The following is a 22,584-nucleotide window of genomic DNA, read 5'->3' as shown; positions in this document are numbered from 1 at the left end:
AAAGATAAAGACCTCACAGACTTCAAAAATTTTAGACCTATTTCCTTGATTTCAGTCATGTTAAAGTTAATTAACCAAATGCTCAAGCTAAGAATAACCGATGCCTTTGATGGGAGTCGCGCCCTGCCCAGGAACCCTTTTGCGTACAGGAAGGATAGATCGGCTGCTATGTGCATCAATCAATTACAACATGAAATTGCTATATGGAAAAATAGAGGTCTTAAGGTTATACTCCTTACTTTGGATATAGAAAATGCCTATAACTGTGTAAGGGGTAATCTGTTAGTTGATATACTCAGGAAAAAAGGCAGAGAGGGTCATTATACGTCCTGGATTGCGAATTTCCTATCCAGTAGAATCCTAAAAATTGGTACGGATTCGGTTGTTGTAAATGACGGCTTACCCCAAGGTAGCTGTTTATCGCCTATACTTTTTAATGTCTATACGGCTAAGTTGCACGATATTCAGGATAATTGTACCTCCATCTATCAATTTTCGGATGATTTTATTATTGCCTCATATCATAGAGATTTTGATTTGGCTGAGGCCAATCTCCACAGTAAAGTTCGAGAGTTTAATCTTGTGGCAAATACGTTAAATCTGTCTTTCAACCTTGAGAAATGTAACTTGATGTACATATGTTGCAAAGGGAAACCGTAAAACTCTGAACAATAATTTTGGCAGTGTGATGATTAAACAGACAAAAAGTATCAAGTTCCTTGGTCGTGTATAAAGCTCATCACTGACCCTAGGAACGCATTATGATCAGATAATCAAGGACTCGACCTTCAATTTAAATTTTTTTCAAGATGTTGACTTCTGTAAGGCCTGGGTTACACCCTCAGACTGCTATGAAGTTCTATAGAAGCTTTATAAGATCAAAAATTGAGTATTGTAGGACCACCACCGATCATGCAAATAAGACTGTGATCAGAAAGATTACTACCTTTCAAAATTTCTTCCTTAGGAGAAGTTTAGGGGTTTGTCCAGCTACACCAGTTCCCTTGCTGTATGCTGTTGCCTATGAGTTACCACCCACTGAAAGGTCTCTTTGGCTTACTGCCAAAGAAATCGTAAAATTAAAACAAACAAACTCTAGCATTTACAAAATGATTGAAAACTCTGCAGAGGTTAAATCCAGTTATAGCTTTGTTTTCAAAAAGTTTGAAGAGATTTTTGTGAATACCAATGTAAACTTAATGACTGTAAACTGTGAAAACTTGGTGGTGATAGATGACTCCTTGCCTAGAGCTAAAAGCAAATTTTCTAATCATGAAATTAAAGCTATTTTTGCTGAAAAAATCGATGAACTCAAGCGAGATGGTGTCGATCTTCTGGCAACTGATGCGTCTGTTGAGCTTAATGCCGTTGGGTGTGGCATTTTTAATGTTATAAACAACACGGAGCATTTGTTTAAAATAGAAATGCGAACCTCCTCCACTTTTGGTGAGTTGTGAACCTTGTTTAAGGCCTTAGATATTGCGAAAGAATGCAAAATGAGTAAGATCTGTGTTTGAGTTCATGTCTGCTGCTCAAGAAAGCAAGCTCCAACAACTGCTGTGTTACTCTTTTTAAACAAAAGGTAAATGAATACGGTTTTGACAGTGTTCGGGTGATTTGGACGCCTGGACATGTTGGTATTCCAATAAATGAAAGAGCCGATGCTATTGCAAAAAAAGCTGTCTGCTACGACTCAACATTGAGCGTAGAACTCACTTTTGAAGAGGCATTCAGAATTATAAGAAATTTAATATTGAGGGATTGGTATGACGGCTTTCGTTCATTCTCAGAAGAAAAACCAAACCTTTTTGCCAAACTGCATGATTGCTTGCCGACAAAACCTTGGTTTCATAAAGCATCCTTTGATGTCAAAATTATCAAAATGGTAAATAGAATACTAGAAGGATGTACTTATGACAGCGTATATTATAATTAACTCTTACGTGCACAGAATTTTTAACTGTCCACTCCTTGATCACATCAGAATAAATTACAGCTTTTTTGAGTCATACACGGACCTCGTTTCCATATTTAAAAACAATGAAGTCTTTAAGTCTTTTATTTCATTTCTTAGTGCTGCCAACCTTTCCTTTTAAATAATGTCACTCTCAAAACTATGATGCATCAGAGCACTTAGTTTTGCATACCGAAAATAGGTATTTTTCAATGCTAAACGTTGAACACCCTGGCTTTTTGTGGATGTAAAATCCCGCCAATCACATCTCAAATTCAAAAAAAAAAAAGTAATACCGAGTTCGCAAACCTGGAGCTGTTGCATGCAATTCCGGATTGTATTATATTTGTTGGATTGATGTCTTTAATTTAATTAACATCTCAGAAATAATATTTTTGCAATTATATTTCTTCAAAGTGACTTCATTTATGCCACTATTATTTACAAAATTCTTAAATTTGTGCGAGTTTCAATTCGTTTTTTATAAATTTAACAAACTAAGGAAAAATAGATGGGCAAAATAGCAGTCGGCTGAGCTTTCCTTTTCTACCACGATATATTTGCTTATAATGTCTAAGTGCGTGGACCGAATTTAAAAATTATTACACGCAAATGTAGTCACTATATCAGCCTTTTGATTTATATTACTTTTGATAAATTGAAATTAAGAATTAATAGCAATATTTAACGTTAAAAATGCAGCTTTTTTGCATAAGCTTAAAAAAATGCCCTATTACAGACGCTTATTTCACATAAATACAAACACAGAAAAGTAACAAAATCACTTATAAACATTCTTTATTACATTAAGATTCGATTTAAAGCTATTTTTACTAAATAATAGTTTAAATTCTATTAAAATTCTAGTATTACAAATGTTCTTCTAACCGTTTGTAATACCGTGCAGAATAAATTTGAGGAGCGAACTGTCAAACGGACGATGAGAGAGAGAAGAACAAAGCGAAATAAGAAAAACCCAGTCAACCAAAAGGGAACAATTCTTTTATTATTTATAGGGGCGCTTTTTTAGTTTCAAATATACATAATATGACAAAAACAAATATTTTTACAAATACTGAAAATTTGGAAAAAAATCGCGCGATTTTTAGTCCAAATTTTCGCCTGCGGCGCTTTTTTGATTTCAAATATACATATATATTATAAAAACAAAAATTTTTACAAATACTGAAAATTTGGAATAAAAATCGCGCGATTTCATAAGTGCTATGAAATATAAAACCTAAGTCAAATGCTTGTTGGGTTGACGACTGCTGTATACTCTTCTCTTCAACTGTATTTCAGTACAAACTGCAAATGCGGTCGGAAAAAACCTAATTTTTAAACTTCTCCTGGGGGTTCTATAGGGACACTAGGAGGTTGGGACTTTCACAGTTATAATGGTGTGACCTTGTTCTTTCTAATGGGCGGGGTGGGTGGTGCCGCGCCTCCTCCCCCTCCGCCCCCCATTCAAATATATCGTGGTAGTAAAGGAAAGTTTTGCCTAGCAGTCAGCTGTTCGCATTTCAAAAATCGTGCAAAAGTAAAATTTAATGAGCTCTGTGAATAGGTTATTTATTTCGCGTCTATAATGTGACCACCCTGTACTTTGAGTAATTTCTATTCAACAATTGTTCAATAAACTCGCATATCTTTTAGTTGTCAAAACACAGACTTGTCAAATTAAGTTGATAACAACATTACGTTTTACATTCAAAATTGTAAATTGGGAAAATCAGGTGATTTAAAATGTTGCGACAAGTTTTGGTAAGTGTAAAAAACAATAATTGAATTCCAAATTTCATTTTGTACCTCAACTGCGTTTTACACTTATACGTTGCATAATTCCTTTAATACTCTTTTTAGACTGCTAATTGTCGTCGAATTTTATTGCAAACTAAGACCTTTTCGTCAAAAGCCACTGGTGGCACTGGCAAAGATAAGGTAGAGGTGTTGAATCACGCCGACGTACCAATAATCGACTATGATGACCCCGATTATTTGCCTCTCCCCGAATACCCTTTACGACCAAACGAACCGCTCGAAGTTCGGAAACAACGGTAAACTTTATATGTGCCATTTAAATGTAAATTAATGTTGTTCTTACGCTCTTGCAGGCTTATTTACCAGTCTCGTAAGCGCGGTATGCTTGAGAATGATTTGATACTCAGCACTTTTGTCGCCCGCTATTTGAAGGATATGGACGCTACACTGACAGCGCAATACGATCAACTTATCAATGGAGTAACCAATGATTGGGATATATATTACTGGGCAACAAATGTTAAACCAACACCTCCTGAACATGATAACGATGTAATGCGTATGCTAAAGGAGCATGTGGCTAACTCTCAACGCGAAAATCGGACATGTCAACCAAATTTGTGAAGGATTTAGATGTTTCAATTATAAAAATTAGTTATTAGTTTATGATCCTTATCATCAAAAAGCTGTTTATGCGTATAATTACTTCATATTACATACAATAAAAGAAGTAATATGTGAATGTAGAATTCCTAGCATCTCTCAAATACCTTATATAGTCGTGATAAACTTGACAGTTCGTACAAATGTTGCTTAAGGCTATTAGGCGGTAGTAAATAACGTTTTAACCCGGGATATAAAACATGTTCTACCAGCCATTTATGCCGTTGAGGCTGCGAAGATAATTCCAATGTAGAGATAAGTGCATAATATTGGGATGTTTCCCGGCAGAATGTCTCAAAACACTCTACTTCTGAATCCCAATCTACTTCTGTAGCCAGACGCAATATATATAACGGCAAATGTGTACTGCATGGATAGTGCTGAGGCAATATGGCGGGGAGTGTCTCTAATTGGCCTTCTTTACTGATGTGTAAAGAAAAATATTCGCGCAACATTGGCGCCTTTTCAAGTAAAATGTTGGAGGCGCGTTCTGCAAGTTCCAATTTGTCACCATCCTCCGGCGACCATCCAGCCTCTTCAGAGTCTAGAGCAATCTCTACGAGATTTTTTATACTCAACGAAGGCTCGAATTTGATATGCGCGAGCCTTTGAAATTCAAAAATTAACCTCTGATAGAAAAGTTCTTCGCTGAAATAGATGGAATAGCAAAAAGGTCCATTACAATTTATGTAAAATAAAATATTATATAAGGGCATTTGTATTTGCATACCAAAACTTGAGTGTATTGCATAAATACAGCTTAGTTTCTTGCTGAAATAAGGCATACGCCTTGTCTACTACTCCCACGAAAACAAGATCCTTTAGTGTTTTGCGTAGCGTAACATTGAGTCGGCGTTCGATATTTTCCTGCATATTCTTAATGCTTGTAAGCTGTACTTTCGATCTCGGTATTAAAAGAGAAAAGCTTTCTTCTGTCATATTACCGAGAGTCGTTGAATTCGTTTTGACGACTTGTCCAGATGCACCTTGTTTTAAAAGAAACTTTTCTAATTTTTGTTCCTTAGAATCGGTTCGAACGCGATCTTTATCAATGCGTTCCTTGTCGTTATGTTTGATTTTTGCTCCTTTGTCGTCATATTCAGAATCAGTATTAGGTATGCCCGATAAACGCAATTGTTTGTAGAAAGTACGTGAAGCATTACTACCTAACAACTTCAATTCTATTCTGCGCTTAATTTTGTCGATTATCTCATCCTCGTAAAGAAAATGAACCGCATGCTTTGTCGGATGAACATTAACATCTAACTGTGTTGATGCCATTTCGAGACTGATATATATAAAGGGGTGCATGCCTTTTGGTAAGTAGGTGCTGTATACACCATCAATAGCTGTTTTCAGAGCTTTAACGTATCAAATGAAATTAATGCTTAGTGCAATATATGAGTTTTAATGCTCACCAGTAGATTCCACTAGACGATGATTGATAAATAATAGCATTATGCCACGCTTGGCTGAATAGTCCACCTTTGTTACCAGTGCAGTCATTTTGAATTTATGTATATCGTCCTCCAACTCAATTGGTAGTAAAACACGACCAATTTGCGAACCGTAGATGTTGCAGATGTTTTCTTTGCATGAACTATGGCCTACTGTGCGCAAGGATGGTGGCTCCCCATACTTCTTCAGTGTAAAAGCAACATTTGAGTTGTGAACAGCATACTTAGATACAACCTCACAAATTATTTGCATCTCCTCCGCTGGTGATTTCAGGCACTGGCGTCTTTGTGGCATATTGTAGAATATATCTTCCACGGTAATGATTGTGCCTTGATTTCCAGCACAAGCTTTTGGAGGTCCTTTCAATTGACCATTCTCATACAAGGCTCTAAAATGTATAAACGTATGCACATATATATTTGTTAGGAACTACATGTATTCAGCAGTTCGTCTAATTAATAAGATTCCTACTTGTAGCCACAGGATTCATTTGCTGTTTTCGTTTGTATGCTTAAATGCGCCACATGGCTTATACTTGCCAAGGCCTCGCCACGAAAACCGAACGTTCCTATGTTGCTTAGATCTTCAAATTTCTTTAGCTTTGATGTTGTAAAACGCTCACATAATATTGAAAGATCTTCGCGTCGTATGCCGGTACCATTGTCCTGTATCTGCAGTAGTTTCAAGCCCCCAGATTTCACAGTTACTTGAACGTGAGTCGCTTTTGCATCCAAACTGCACAAATCCAAAAAATTAATTAGGACCAAATTGACGGGAACACAGAATTATTTTAACCTGTTCTCGATGAGCTCTTTGAGTGCATTTGCTGGTTTCTGTATAATTTCTCCAGCCGCGATTCTATTTACTACAACTTCGTCTAATTTCTTTATTATGCCTGGTTCCATTTTCGCTTCCCGCGCATTCACGTTTTCAGTTGAGCATCAGAATTTTACCATGTTTACAACAGTTATGCGCTTGTGTGCACTTAAATCTAAATGGTAATTTATGTGAAAATATTGATTTTCTTATATTGACTGTATTTTATGATTTTTCAAGTGTATTTGCAGAAAATAAATTTTCTTTTCAAAAAGGACAAACATATGTAAATTACCATTAAATAAAAACTAAAAATAGTTTCTTCTTAGCACCCTGTGTTTGCTTTCTCTGGCTACAGTTTTTATTTATTCATCCACAGGTGTATAAAATAAACAAGGAATAAGGGTATTCATCTAAACATTTAAATTTATGAAACGTTGAAATTTAGAGTTTTATCCCACGATGTACCGAATGTAAAAGTGTTTCCAACAACATACCGTTAATCGGTTCTAAGCAAATTTGAAGGAATTAGCAATATGTCTGCGGTTGGTTTACAACAGAGATCGGCAAAAACTGAGAATGGGAGAACGTAGAAATATGTGTGAAATGAGCAAGTAAAATTGGGCTGTGAAATTATCTTAGACGTAGCAGCTAAAGTTATTCTCAAAATTTTGTTTGGGATGACCAAATCTTGTAATCCATCATTCTTGCATTAACACGCACTACATGAACGCATCTCGAAGAAAATATTTGTGCAATTCCATTAGACAAGATTGCTTTCTGGCATTGTGTAAATTTAAGCTCTAAAATCATCGCTTAAACTTTTACAATTTGCTTAAACTAATCATAAAAATTGTGACAGTTGTGTTACGAACGGGTATGCTTACGAGATTTATGTGCCTTACGAGGTATTTAAGGATTTAAAAGGAAACCGCTACTATGCTTTTTCATGTACGCATTTCGGGCGTATCGAAGCAATGGTCTGCACAAGACTGTAGTACTAAGTATTTTAAGTTATAGTAGGTTGCCGGTGTGAATCAGTGTGTTACAAAAAACGTTTTTTTGAAATTAATTAAAATATCGAGTAAAATCACGAATAATACCCTTTTTATACCGTCCAGGAATTTTCTATCATAATGCTGTGTTATTAGTTTTTGAAGAAAAATCAATGCCATATTCCTCTTTTGTCTATTTTTATAGGCTTTTCTCGTTCCTGTAACTAATCTCAATCACAATAGTTCTTGATTAAAGTAGACGAAGTGACGTCACTTGTGCATTCATTAACACGCACTTTCTTGTCACGATATCAATAAAACGAAAACAAACCGCAGATGGAAGTATTGCTATAATTCGCGCTTTCACAATTAACATGCGGGACTTCATTCATGTAGCTTCTTTTCTTTTTGTTTGTTTAATTGAAGAGATGCGCCATGGGTTGTCAAAATCACGAAAAATTAAGTAGCGGCTTTCGAAAGGCGCCAGCTTCTGTATTATGTACACCGCAACATTTTCAGAGCTACCACCTCAATAGATCGCTAAGATATTATTCATTAAATCAGAAACAATTACTTAAAAATTTACTCGACTGAAGATGCAGAATATCCGAGAATGATCGGATATAAGAATACGCCAGCCCAAAGGTCGTGACATCAGCACAGAAAATAACCAAACGAAACACAGAGGATAAATAAGCGAAAATAAGTGGAAAGCCCAGAATGGTAGAATAAATCGTGGACACATAAATTTGCACTTGCACACAAATGTTTGTTTATTTTCTGCACTGACCCCATTCAATTGCCCAATTGTCAAATTCGCCAAGAACAAAGTAGCTTTTTTCGGATGGCGCCACCATTGTATTATCTATATCGCGCCGAATATCACGCACCACGTTAACGTTAACGAATTCAGTGTGAAAACCCCTAATATTTGAATAAGGGCAACCAAATCCACCGATTTCATAAGTTTCTTTTAATTATTTTTCATCATGCTTGGCTTGCATGACATACGTAGCAGCAGCAGTCAGTGTTCGTTACATTTTGTTATGCTGCTTCGCGGCATGACGCTCTATTTTCTGGTCTTTTAGTCGTTTGTCCAAGAATTGCAAGAATGATAGAATGATAGTCTCTCTCTGGAGTTGTACGGATACGGATATTTAATTGATTAATTGTTTAGCGGCGGATGTAACGCTGTTTGTTATTGTGTACCGATTGAGTTTTTTTTGTGTTGGTAATGTGTGCAGCTTCTTCGTCACTTTAAAAAATTAAAATTTATAAATGAATTTAAAAATGAATATGTGAATATGCGAGACTATTTTGGTATTAATGCCATACCCAAATAGTGGTGTGTTAAAGAAGTTGCTGTTTTATATAGAAAGTTATAAAAATTCTGCGAGGAAATATACATATGTGTGTGCAAAGTAAAAATACGAAGCGAATAAAGTGGAAAGCATAAAAATTAGAACTGATTGGTAGCGGTGTGAAAAATGAATAAAATCATCCCGTAGTAAGAATAAAAAAAAGAATAAAAATTGAAAATCCTTCGTAAAAAATTTGTATGTACGTAAACAAGTATCTGAATATTCCAACTGCTCGAAGGTTCTGAAAGAATATTTTGTGGTATGTCCAGTGGCGACCGGTTTCAATACGCAACTCGTTACTTCTGCTACTACTAGAGTCACGACGATGAAACTAAAATAAAACAGGCTTTAATGTACAAATTATAATGCCTAAGTATTTAAAATATTTTGATGCAATATTTTTTGTGAAATTTTCAGTATAAAAACCAGGTTTATCTCTAATTGGTAAAGCTTAAAATCTTTAACTGAAAGGAAGGAACCACTTCTTTATTAATAGAAATGCCCATCCGCATGCAAATGTATGTACATGCATATGTGTGTGTATGTGTATGTGTGTAAATATTTGTATTCATGCTAATACCTATTTATACATACTTGTTCATGAGCAAAACAGAAAAGGAATAAGTAATTAAAATTCTTTATAACTATTCTGCTTTATTTTTAATTATTTGTAGCACAATAATTTATTATCAATGTCCAAATCAAAATCCAAATTATATTATAATATATATAAAATAATTATAGAAAAAATTGTTCTTTAAGTTGAAATTTCGGCTGAAGTAATTTGTTATGTGAAATATTAACTAATTAAAGTTTATATAATTGTAAATTCACGTAAAAAACATGCATATATATTAAAGTAATAATCGCAGTGCCAACAAATGAATGTGCGTATGTTTCGTAAAGAATAAAGCGCTTTGTGGCGCCTATAAATGCGCGCCAAAAGTATAAAATCACACATTAATAAAAATTATTTGAAATACCTAAAAAATTAATGTACATGTACGTGCAATCAGCTCTGTCAAATATAATGGCTCTGTTTGGGGTGATTTGGCTGCTGCTAGTAGTGGATGCAAAAGGTGCAGCAACTAGAGTCGGCATAGCACATAGAAGCCCATCAACAACATCTGAACCGGAAATACGCACAAGGATTTTTAACGAAAAACGTAAGTACATACCATATAACAATAAGGCCCCACATTGTCTGAAATGCACATACAAACTTATATACGGCAATTCTCTAGTTTATGGAGCACATGAAAAAATTGATCAAAAAAGTTAAGGGGGGTATCAATCGATGCTTATTGGTCCCAGTATTGAAAATATGAAAAAAACGAAGAGATTTTTTTCTCTGTTCAAAAGTTATTATCAAAAAACACTTTTATAATGTTGCTCTTTTCAATGACTAAGTACACGAAAGGAAATACACTTAGGGCTAATATATTTCAGCTGTATTTTCTACAAAAAATAGGTAAATATTAACATTAACTGAAATATATTCTTAAGGGTGCAGCTCTTCCAGACAACGAGGCTTTCAATAATTTTTTGCGAAATACTCAGAGTATTTATTATCTTAAAGTAAATTACATATTAATATTTATGCTTAAACTAGCAAACCCTGCGAACTCCGTTTCGCCACCAGATGGCTTCGTTTTTTGTAACATTTCGTTTGGGGATTAAAAGATGAAGAAAAATTATTTTTTTTGTTTTACCTATATTTGAAAAGGAAACATTTTATTTCATTTCACAATAGTAATGAATTCATTTCGACTACAAAAATGAAGTGTAGTTTAGTTGAACTTCTCTAAGAAAAAAATGAAAGTGAATCCAAAGTAAATACTGAGTCGAAGCGTTATACGTGTCCGCAAATTATCGGTTTCATTGAAGTGCACTTTGGTAAACCACATTTTTTATTCTTTGGTCTGACGTTAACACAAACAAAGCGGATGGTTTCCCAACTCGTGAACACTCAACGTATAGCTGCCCATGTGAAAAACAATGATTTTCTAAATTTATCCCGCAAACACTAAGCGATTGGCCTGGCCCTTGCTAACTGTCATTGCGAACGCAAGGCGAACCGGAAATTGCAATCGTTTGAAGTCAAACGGAAGATCAGTCGGAGTCATTGGTATTCGAGGAATACATACATTTTCACCTGCGTACTTTCCATTAATAATGGTTGCCTCAATCAAATTCGGCATAAGTCTTTTCACCGCAAGTCGAGTACCGTTGCAAAGCCGCGGTTGATTCAAATTGCGCAATATCATAATAACTGAACCAACTTTGAGTTGCAAGTTATGTGGTGGAAAATCTGGTAGCTCCAGAGAGTTAAAACTCCGTTGGATAATTTACTACATCATCGGGATTTGTTATGGAATCAACGGATTTGTATGTCACCAAATCGCCATCGATTTTTGATTGAATGGTGAAATTCAGTGCGTGTACTTCATTATTCTTTGCGGCGAGAATTGCTCGTTGACTTAACCAAACCTAATTCTTATAATTCTCACTAATGTTTGGGAAAACATTGTCAATAAGAGCTAATTGAGAGTCTACAAATCGGCAAAAGTCGTTGGTAAGAGTAATTAATCCAGCTTTCGCATCAACTGGGACTTTTCCATTTCCAACAGCTAACAATTGTTTGGAAAATGTGCAGCACTTTGATCATTTTGAAGTTGAACTCTCATATTAGGGGTTAGCGATAATGTTTTTACGTTATTCCACAAAGGTGATGACTTCAGGCAAGCATTCAATTCATCTGCAGGCGTTCCACGGGAAATTACTGGCAACGTCTGCCTGAAATCGCCTGCCAACAATATCATCAAGCCGCCAAAGATGTTGTTATTTCGCCGAAGATCCTTCAGTGTGAAGTTAGGTGCTTCAAGTGATTTCTTATGTGCCATTGTGCACTCATCCCAAACAATGAGCTTGCATTGCATCAACAATTTTCCCATTGCACTGGATCGGGAAATATTGCATGTTGGAGTATCAATTGTGTTTAAATTTAGTGGCAACTTAAGCGCAGAATTTGCAGTACGACCACCATCTAGAAGAGTCCCCGCAATTCTAGATGATGCTTTGGCGTTAGCTATGACACATCTTGCTCGAATAGTTGCCAAAATCAATGAAATGACAAATGTTTTCCTTGTTCCTCCATGTGCGTCCAGGAAGAATAGACCACCAGTATTATTGTCCACCGCTTGCATTCATGTTTCGTATACTTGTTTTTGCTGTTCATTCAGCAACGGCACATTATTTCGACCGAATTTCTGCAATGTATCAACATTGTATTGCAGCTCTTGGTTGAATGCATCGATTTGGCGCAGTCATTCCTACTTCAATCAGTAGCTTGTTTGCAATAGTCAAGCATTGATCTTCAATTAGAATCAATCCTTCATTGTAGATTTCATCGGTTATTTGCATGTCGAGATTATTCGTTTGAATGCGCAAGCGATGCAAAATATCTTCACATATGTCGTATTTGTATTTGTTCCATAACTGAATTAGTTGTGAAGGGAAACATGTGGTGATGATAATTGCGAACAGCGTTCGTATTTGGTACGCATTTGATGAAACAACTGAATCCGCAAGTGTTGAATCCCAATGAGAATCGTTCTCCAGCAAACCCAATAGTTGACATGCTTCTCGATATGTTTGGCATTGGTGGCCATTCACAGTTTTCAAATGCGCAAATAATTATGGTCCACGTACATTTACCAACCGCAGTCGCAAATAAAAACATACACCATTTCTAGGATGAACAGTATACATGCGACCTAGCGCATCAGTAGAAAACACCTGTGGCCAATCTGGAATTGGGGTCTCTTGTTTGCGACGTTGGAATTTCTTTGTTGATTGATGTAAGTGTAATATTTGGGCATTTCAACGTACATCAACGTCGCTGCGAATGAATCTGCTTCATACATTGCAAAGAAGCTAGTCAATGTTGTCGATGGTGGTCTCTCAGCTCGTTGTGCCGCATTAGCCTCAGTGAAGTAAACTCTTTGTCCATTTTCCAAATGCACTGCTAACTGTGCAACTGTCTTTCATGAATTTTAAATGACAATAATCGCCACTGTGCTTCATTAGTACTGACGTATCTGCCCATTTGGAAGTTGCTGATTTCATCATTCACATTTTCCGACGCAATACCAAACACAGCCATGTCGCTGCCTTTTGTGACGTACTTGCACAAATATTTCACTGATTTGGCTGAATGGCAACTCTCAACGTTCGCATGTGTTTCGAAAATTCGTGATAGCAGCGGGCAATATGATACAATGGATTAATTTCCGATCATAATCTCTTGATTTTGAGCTTTAACTTTGATAGTTCGACCATTATCTTCTTCTGAACGTCGTCGATGAATTCGATATCCATCTTTCCCTGTGACTGTTTCAGCAACTAACGGTCGCGGATATCATTTTGTGCATTTTCCATCATCCATGCAAGGCTATACGGATATAATGCTCCGCACGGTCCATCCACCATTTTCTCTTATTATATTTTGTCTTTCTTCGCTTAAGTTCTGTGAATACACTTGTTGCTGGCTTGCATGTTTTGTGCGGCGGCCGATGTTCGCACGTCATCCTCTCGGCATTTCGGACTATGGACAGACTGATGCATTTAACCTCAAATGCACGATCCACATAATTTAAACAGTTGAACTTACCACATTACCACTTCCAATTGAGCTGTTAGGAAACGAAAAACCTTAACCTCAATTTCACAGTAAACACAATACCGGTTTTAAGTTAGCGTTTGAAAGAACATGCGCAAAATAAATCTCACATGAAAATAACTGAGCAGAGTACATGCTATAAACCTCACGGAACCCGAGACCTTTCCAACGAATGCAAAACCGTGGAAATCGGTTCGTGCGTTCTGGAGTTATAACGTCAGGAAGGAAAACCCGACCTATTTTTATATAGATGAATATACAAAAATTTTTTTGGTAAAATATGGCGGCGCTGCCACTATTCAAACGTGGCTCCTTTAATTTGCGCAGTGGAATTTAGAGCCTTTTGTAATCAACTGGAATCAACTACACAAAAATTTTGCATTAAAATGAGTTATTCTGCTTTGCACTTACCTAAAAAAATGAAAATTTGAAGTGAAAAAGAAAAAAATTACACTTTATTTTGAACAAATTGATCAAAACAATATTTTTAGTGATAATTAATTAATATAAATTTGAGGTGCATGCAGAGGCCAATATGTTAAAGAATATTTCAGCAAAATATTAAGTTGATGTCTTGATTACTTTTTGAGTTATATTCTACAGCGCGGGAAAAAACGTATTTTGAGAAAAACACGATTAAAGTTTTCATTCTTACTCATCTTTCGTTCGACGCTCATCACTTCACTGACTTTATAGGGACTTTTAAAACTTTTTATTAAGTTTAAAATATTAAAAATATGTATATTCTTTAGATTGTAAATCATTTTTTAAAGCAGAAAAAATGGAAAATCGAATCTCGGTGAAAGACCAAAATGGAAAAAATTGAAATTGTAGGTCTCTCCACTTGTGAAACAACATCAAGACGCACGCCACAAATAGGAGGAGGAGCTCGGCCAAACACCCAAAAAGGGTGTACGCGCCTATTATACAGTCGAACTTCTCTACAGTGAACTTCCATATAATGAAGCTCTCCTTATAATGAACTGGTTTCGAAGACACTGCTTTTTCGTTGTACTTTCGGTGTATTTTTGTCTCCTTATAATGAATTTCTATATAGTGAAGTTTTCTATATAATGAACAAATTTTACAGCTGGAAATTCAAGCGTCCTAAGTTTTTGTCTCCATATAGTGAATTTTTTCAAAAGTTTTCTGTTGCAAAAAATTACAGTTAGATGTGGACAAACTGTAATGAGGGGAATCCCAAAATTAAAACAGAAAAAGCTGAGCTATTACAGTTTTATTCAGTGATTGAAGTTAAAATGCCGCATCGAAGCAGCATTTCGCTTGAAAAAAAGTTATTAATGATTAACAAAGTTAATGAAGGAAAGAAAAAAAAAAGATATTGTCAATGAATTCGGAGTTCTTCCCAGCACTTTATCAAATATTATAAAAAATAAGGAAGTGATTTTAAAAACTGCGGAGGATTTGGCAGTAAATACCAAACGCGAAAGACTTCGACCTTGTCATTTTGAGGATATTGACGAAGCAATATGAGGCAAGTACAGGTTGGTTAGACAAGTTCAAAAGTCGGCATGGCGTTATTCAAAAGACATTATGTGGGGAAAGTGCTGACGCCAACATAGAAAACCGTGATGAATGGGTAACGAACGTCTTACCGAAATTAATTGAAAATTACAACATTAACGACATTTTTAATGCCGACGAGACTGCTTTGTTTTTCAAATGCTTGCCAACTAAAACACTGGCATTCAAAAATGAAAAATGCTTTGGTGGGAAGCAAAGCAAGGAGAGAATAACTGTCCTGGTGGGAAGCAATATGACTGGATCAGAAAAGCTAAAATTGCTGGTAATCGGAAAGGCCAAAAATCCGAGGTGCTTCAAGGGAATAAAATCTTTAGGTGTCGATTATGAGTTTAACAAAAAAACATGGATGACCAGTGAGATTTTTACGAAATGGATTGTAAAACTCGACAAAAAATTTTGTGACCAAAACAGAAAGGTGTTGTTTTTTGCACTGCCCACCCTAAAGATGTAAGAGACAAGTTGAGAAACATTCATCTCGCTTATTATCCTCCCAACATGACTTCGTTACTGCAACCAATGGATCAAGGCATTATCTACAACATGAAACAGTATTACAGAAAACGAATTTTAACGAATATATTGACTCAAGTGGATGAGGGAAATTCTGTTATGGCCATAGACTTGCTGCAAGCAGTTCGAAATCTTAGCAATGTATGGAATGTCTATGTTAAACCAGAAACAATTGCCAACTGTTTTAAAAAGGCTGGATTTTCAAAAGATGCTATGCAGATTCCATTTGAGCATTGGGATGAAGAGGATCTTCTTTCAATATGGGATTTGGCTGCTTTACAGTCTTCATTTAAAAAAGTAGTAAATATCGAAGCATCGTTTGATGACTACGTAAATGTTGATAATGGTGTGCAGACTTGGGACAACCCATCCGAAGAAGATATTCTCAACAGCATTTTTGAAAGTCGCGGAGTTCCAGCTGAACCTGGTAAGCATTTATCTTTTTATAGTCAAACAAAAATTTAATATGTATGTAAATATTATTTCAGATAACGATGAACACGATTTTACCGTTGAAGAATTGGCAGAAACTGAGGAGGCATTACCTACGTTGATACAAGCTGCTTCATCCATTAGCGTAATTAGAACCTTTGTGGAAATGAGGAGTGACGTGCCGCTTCATGTTTTCAACTCTCTACATGATTTGGAAGCTTTTATTGAAAATGAGAAATGGAAGACTGTAATTCAAACCAAACTCACTGATTATTTTAAATAAAATTACATAAAAAATCAATGTTTCTTTATAATGAAGTTTCTATATAGTGAAGTGATTTTTAGGTCCCGTGCGAATTCACTATATGGAAGTTCGACTGTATATATATGTATATATATTCTATTTTAGCAACCATAAAAAATGCCTACAATCTAATTGCAATATTATCATTTCCAAAAACTTATTTTCATTTTAATTTACTCTTTCTTAATAATACAAATTATATCTATAAGTAATGTGCTGCATGCAATAATAATTAATGAATCGATGCAGAAAGCAATCGGCCTACTCATCTATTCATTGATTAATGGAACAATAAATCGCCCAATGCTGGCACACATCTAGTGCGCCATCAATCAAATCAAATGAACCGAATGCAAAGAATGCTACGAATTCTGTATAGTGGCAAATATAAATATGTATATGCTTTTATATGCATAAACGTAGGGACACACGCCGTTACTATAAAATATTGTATTCATGTGATAATCAAGTTAAAAAATCATAACATGAATAAAAATGATTTTGTCGAGGTGTGTATAGTTTTAGGAAAGTCGACAATAGTATATCTAACTATACAAGTATACATTCAAGTAAAGTTTGCGACGTGTGTATCCACGGGCATCCAGCAGCCGAATTGCCTAGTTCGATTTAGCGTTTAGTGCCTCCAAAGTACTACATTTTAAGTTACGAGGAAAAGGTCAAAAAGCTCTAGGAATGGGGCTGAAGATGGTTTGGCCGATTTTTTAGTACTATTAGATGCTTCAGTACAACTATAAATAGTAAATTTCAGTAAAGTCGGTTCATTAATTACGGATGAAATTGAATTTCGAGTTTCATTAGTTAAGAAAAAATCCTCCATATCCTTGTGGAAGACATGCCATCTGATTACGAGGTCTCCAGTCTTTGAAAAACAATGATTAGGGTTGCCATAGTCTATTCAAACAAGGTAGAGGTGACGTCTTAAGACATTGTTGAAAAGGTCGAAAATTTTGTTTGGGAAATTACAAATTTCCCGGAAATAGTTGGAGTATCGACTAAGTATGACCATTTAGAATATAAATGATGTGTTGGTATAATGCTGTGCTCAATATAAGAAGAAGAAGAAGAAGAAGAGAAGAAGAAGAAGAGAAGAAGAAGAAGAGAAGAAGAACAAGAATTTTGAATTGTTACCTTGAAAGCAAAAGCTAAATACAAGTTTTTTCTTTCGTCAAAATACCCAGTACAAATTCATACATACACACATACAATTATATATTGGCACAATTCATGTACATAAATAGTTACGCACAAGTGAATTAATGAAGTAAATACGAGCACATATTTATGCATGGGTAAAAGCGAATGAAACATTCTTTCATTCATTGATTTTTATTGAATGTTCTTAACAAACAGAATTTTTTGTGAATTTGGATAGAGTAATATTGCTCAAGGATGACAGGTCAAAGTTTAACCATCGGAAGAAAATTGTCAGATAAACTTTGGCTGTTACGTCACGGAGAATTGTGTCCACTCATTGCGAAATAACATGAGCAGTGGCTGCGTAGATTTTTTCGTACATTACCAGCACAACCTCATATTTTGTCGATCTATGTATGTACTCGTGTGTCGTAAACCAGCCGCTGTCACAACCCTCGTTACGTCAGCAAATTCGCTTTGAGCCGAGTAAAGGTTTGATGTTGACCATGCTTTTGCACTCCCTACAGCGTGAATTTTGCAAGTGTATATACATTCACACATGCATACATACATATTTATTTATATAATATATAATATAAAAAGTATTTTTATTTCTTCTTCCTAGATTGATTTACATTTCCCTTTTTGGAATATCGCTTGGACTTGAACCTCGAGATAGATGCTAAAATTAACATCTATAGATTCTGAAGAACATTCAAATAAGCTACATAATGAAAAGATATAAAACAACATAATGAAAAAATATAGCCACCGAAAATTTAAATACATATGTAGTTCAAATCAATTGAAAACAATCAAACAAATTGAAATACGCTGCGACGATGAAATACCAAATGATGGAAAAGGTTTGTTCTTAAACCGGTTACTGCTTGGCAGGCATTGGCAAAGTTCTGAGTGTATATCTGTCATAAAAAGTTTCTCATAAAAAACTATCCGCCGGTCGGAGTAAAACTGTTGATTCTTTCATTTGTAGAAAAACAAGCAAAGAAAATGAGTAGATATTCGAAAAGTGATTGAATTGAAAATTAAACAAATCCAATATTTCTCTCCCGTAGTGTATAGTGTGAGCATTTGATGATATGAAGTTGCCCAAAAGTGCTAGAAGCTTACATTTCCTATCTGACACATCTTTCCCTTCTAAAATAAAAAAAAAACAGAGTATTTAATATCCAGCTGCAAGTAAATCAGCTCCATGGATTCACAGCGTACATACTCGTAAGCCCAAAGCGGGTATCAATCAAAATGACAAGTTCGAAGAGGGGTGCATTTTTATTGGAATCGCAGAGATTTCAACGAGTTGCTCATTATTATCAGCCGCTGCCTGAGGGAGTATTGTCACATACTGCATATTTATGCATTTATGGAAATCACACTGATATATCCAAGCACATACATATGCATATACTATATGCTTTTAATAGTATTTGTTGCGAGTACTACACACAGTACCCCTGCAATTTGCCCACCAATGTATGTATGCAGAGAAAGGTGTTTCTTTTTTAATTACTTCATTTGTCAAGCAGAAAATTGAGTTTTTAGGTCGGGAAACGTTTTTTGTTCAATATTTTAGTGTTTAGAAATGTAACTGTGTAAATATAATTGCGATATGCGATTGAGAGTTGTGCGTTGGATGATTTTGGCCCGCAAATATTCCAGCTCCGCAGTGTTGTGTATAGCAAGCCTAGGGTAGACATGTTCGACGTATGTCATCAGTTTCAGCTCTGTTTACATCGTAACCGTTGTCTAATATTAGTTATAGGTACACCCGAAGCACAGCATATGACTTCTTCGTATTACAAATGCGAGTTGAAGATTATGAGCGGACGAGTTTAGAAATTTACACATGCAGTCATTGTACAGTGGCTTTGAGCGTTTCATAGATTACTTGCTGTTGTCAATATACTGGAATACTAATCTATATATCGCTCATTAATGTCGTAATCCAAAAGACCGAAATGTCGGAAAAAACAACTTGAAAGTTTTCAAGTTGCTATGCCTTTCTCAGTAAAAGTAAAAACGTATACCACCATCCAATTCTTTATACAACATAAAATAATTGCTGCATACCTACATATCTATTATTATTTTTTGATTACGACAATCCTGCAGAGCATTAAAAAGTCGGTACAGTCTTTCCACCGTAACTAATAAAATTTATTATATTACATTTAAAACTAGTACAAATATTAAGATGTACGTGAATTGGTCCGATTCGAAAGTATCTCCTAAAATTGGTTTTTAGAAATATTTTTCTCAAAAAATCAACTTAAAACGTCTGCATAAAAATGTTAAAAAATTTTATCAACGGAATCAAAATAGTGAAAATTGCGAACAAAAATTCAAATTCAAATCGAAAAACTAAAAGGTTTAGGAAAATACCTTTCTAATGATACCTTCGAAGTCTAAATCGGTCTGGATATGGCTTAGTTAATAAAGTTTTTCTTCTATTTATATTTCAAAATAAGTAAAAAAAACACTTCATTATTTTTATTCCGCAATGGAGACATGATCGCTTCTTGGCAACATTGACAACACATCGATATTTTGCGCTACTTTTGATAATTGTGTAATCAGCCGCTTTGGTGATGACAGTTGGCCTTTCGCGATTGATATCCTCCTATTTTTTATAGGGTGCCATATATTTTAGAACTTGCGGTTCTTATTCGTTTGATAGTTCTTCACTGCATTCCTCTATCTATCATTTCGCTGACCACCGAGTGTTCTTTTAGATAAATTCATTTGTTCAATTCAATCTAATTTTTTGATGACTCTCAATGAATGCTGGGATATTGTATAATTGTCAACTTATGCAGCCATTAATTTGCCGCTGTCACTGGATCTGGAATCGTCAACAGTTCAGCTATTCTGATATGACCGCTTTGCCTGGTCTCCTTTACATTTGCGTCTAATTAAAAGTACTTAATGAATGAATGAATATGACGGAACGAACTCATTGTGTTCATTGTATGTGAACAATAGCGCATCTGTAAGTAGTAGCTATACTAACAGGGTTGCCAGATGTATGTCACAAGCTGTGAGATTGCCGCTGAATTTTCCAAACGAAAAAATTCAAAGTTCATCATTGGACTTTTTGAGAAGTGCACAGTGGCAATGAAATGCTGACAATAAGTTGTAGTATTTTCAATGGTTGGGATGTTAAATTTTTCATTAACACAGCTTGATTACTCATTAATTAATTCGTCGTGGTGTTTGTAGCAGAGAAACTGCAAAATGAATCGCGAAGGCCGCTTAACGCACAAAGGATGGCAGCTTAAGTAGCAATTACGCTTCAACTACTTCTCTTCCCTACTCTACTTCCCCGATTCCACTACATGCAGTACACTCATGCATCCGAATATAAAATTTCCACTTGTTTTTCACTTTATTGATGGCATTCGAGTATTTAAAATGGCAAACCACTTCTCGTCCCGTGAATTGAATATGCGCGCGCGTTGAATTGCAATCGAGCGGTAGTGAGAGCCAACAAAATCAAAACATATATATGTACACACGTATGGGCGGAAGTGTGTGCATGCAACGCATTGTGCATTGTGTTCGAAGCAAAGGCGGCGGCAGGCAGTCATGCAGGTTGGCGTCCACCCAAATGGTGAGCCCCAGTTGCCGGCATGTGGGGAGCAGTCTACATTTTCATGATTTTTGCCGCTGAAAAATTAATTCTTTTATATTTACAATTTGTCAGAATTGAGCACAGCAACGGCAACAAAAATTGGAACAAGTATTTGTCTCAGACGTACACATATGCACTGGTACACTTGTACGAGTATGTGTGCTTCTTTTCTGTTCATTTGGTTTTCAATTAAAAGGCAATTTCATTTAGTACAAAAATGTTTCGCTGATAAATAATGTAAAAATATTTGGTGCAATATTGAGAAAGTCGGAAGAAGAAGAAATTGAAGATGATATGAAGTAATCCATTTTTCATGTGATAGCCCTATGTTGAAATTTGGAAATACTTTCGAGAAACAAAAAGAATTTCTTTCTAAGTGCGAGAGCAAAATTTGTGTTACCATTTAAGGACAAAAATTATACATATATCGGTTTTCCTTCGTTTTTGCACCCTGGAAAACGTATAATCTCTCTTGCCAACAAATGCTACTTTGGACTAAGTAGGCAAATTAGTAGTAAAGTCGTCTCTCGACGAACAAAACTAACACTCTACAGGGCTCTCATCATGCCCGTCCTAACGTATGGCGCAGAAGCTTGGACGATGACAACATCCGACGAAGCGACGCTTGGAGTGTTTGAGAGAAAGATTCTGCGTAAGAGTTTTGGAACTTTGCACGTTGGCAACGGCGAATATCGCAGGTGATGGAACGATGAGCTGTATGAGCGAGCGAATAAAGATCTAGCGGCTACGCTGGGTGGGTCATGCCGTCCGAATGGATACAAACACTCCTACTCTGAAAGTATTCCATGCGGTACCAGCTGGTGGTAGTAGAGGAAGAGGAAGCCCTCCTCTGCGTTGGAAAGATCAGGTGGAGAAGGACTTGGCCTCACTTGGTGTAGCCAACTGGCGCTGGTTAGCACGAGAAAGAAACGACTGGCGCACTTTGTTAAACTCGGCCAAAACCGCGTAAGCGGTTATCGCGCCAATTAAGAAGAAGAAGAAAAATCTCAATGTATAAAAGAAAATTTTTTTGCTGAAAAGTAAAATTTTGATTTTTTCTCTCTGTGCGTCACATATAAACTTATATGGTCCTATTTAGGGGCATATGGCGTCAAAGGGCATAAATAAAGTGACCAATTTATTTTTTACGAGCGCTACTTTGTTATATCTGAACTGAGATGTGTGAGCCGTTGAAAACAATAGAGAAACAGAAACAGAAAAATAGAAAAAATAGAAACATAAAAATGGTGTTTTTAACCCTTAAATGCACCTTATTGGTCAAATACAACGAATTGAAATC

The 22,584-nt window shown here is 35.7% G+C and overlaps 2 protein-coding genes and 1 long non-coding RNA gene across 4 annotated transcripts; 2 read left to right on the top strand and 1 right to left on the bottom strand.

Moving 5' to 3' along the window:
* The first annotated feature begins 3,597 nt into the window (after positions 1 to 3,597).
* Positions 3,598 to 4,464, top strand: LOC128866660 (succinate dehydrogenase assembly factor 2-A, mitochondrial). The gene is made up of 3 exons (XM_054107562.1): positions 3,598 to 3,718; positions 3,818 to 4,011; positions 4,069 to 4,464. Exons 1-3 carry the CDS (start codon positions 3,701 to 3,703, stop codon positions 4,337 to 4,339), a joined length of 483 nt encoding a protein of 160 aa, XP_053963537.1. The 5' UTR covers positions 3,598 to 3,700; the 3' UTR covers positions 4,340 to 4,464.
* LOC128866659 (DNA mismatch repair protein Mlh1) lies at positions 4,358 to 6,998 on the bottom strand. Of its 2 annotated transcripts, XM_054107561.1 has the most exons (6): positions 6,948 to 6,998; positions 6,632 to 6,827; positions 6,308 to 6,571; positions 5,797 to 6,224; positions 5,109 to 5,739; positions 4,358 to 5,026 (listed from the first exon to the last, which is right to left on the bottom strand). In XM_054107561.1, exons 2-6 carry the CDS (start codon positions 6,739 to 6,741, stop codon positions 4,468 to 4,470), a joined length of 1,992 nt encoding a protein of 663 aa, XP_053963536.1. In that variant the 5' UTR covers positions 6,742 to 6,827; positions 6,948 to 6,998; the 3' UTR covers positions 4,358 to 4,467. The 2 variants fall into 2 exon arrangements, with proteins under 2 accessions (XP_053963536.1, XP_053963535.1); XM_054107560.1 differs by lacking the exon at positions 6,948 to 6,998 and having other exon boundaries at positions 6,632 to 6,941.
* Positions 6,999 to 8,699: 1,701 nt separating this feature from the next.
* LOC128867621 (uncharacterized) lies at positions 8,700 to 19,022 on the top strand. The gene is made up of 3 exons (XR_008455001.1): positions 8,700 to 9,361; positions 9,771 to 10,174; positions 18,261 to 19,022. It is a non-coding gene; the product is annotated as an uncharacterized LOC128867621 (long non-coding RNA).
* The last annotated feature ends 3,562 nt before the right edge of the window (positions 19,023 to 22,584 follow it).

This window comes from Anastrepha ludens, chromosome 6 (assembly GCF_028408465.1).
Source record: "Anastrepha ludens isolate Willacy chromosome 6, idAnaLude1.1, whole genome shotgun sequence".
In the NCBI taxonomy this organism is placed as follows: Eukaryota; Metazoa; Arthropoda; class Insecta; order Diptera; family Tephritidae; genus Anastrepha; species Anastrepha ludens.
The sequence above is the reverse complement of the archived record's forward strand: the minus strand, read 5'-3'. Positions and strand labels throughout refer to the sequence as shown.

Bases quoted from the DNA above. Each gene is read 5' to 3' on its own strand.
- LOC128866660 (XM_054107562.1), top strand. The intron at 4,012-4,068 runs GTAAACTTTATA...ACGCTCTTGCAG, and splicing joins CTCGAAGTTCGGAAACAACG to GCTTATTTACCAGTCTCGTA.
- LOC128866659 (XM_054107561.1), bottom strand. From the start codon at position 6,741: ATGGAACCAGGCATAATAAAGAAATTAGACGAAGTTGTAGTAAATAGA. The intron at 6,572-6,631 runs GTTAAAATAATT...GGATTTGTGCAG, and splicing joins AAAGAGCTCATCGAGAACAG to TTTGGATGCAAAAGCGACTC. The intron at 5,027-5,108 runs GTATGCAAATAC...CATCTATTTCAG, and splicing joins TGCAATACACTCAAGTTTTG to CGAAGAACTTTTCTATCAGA.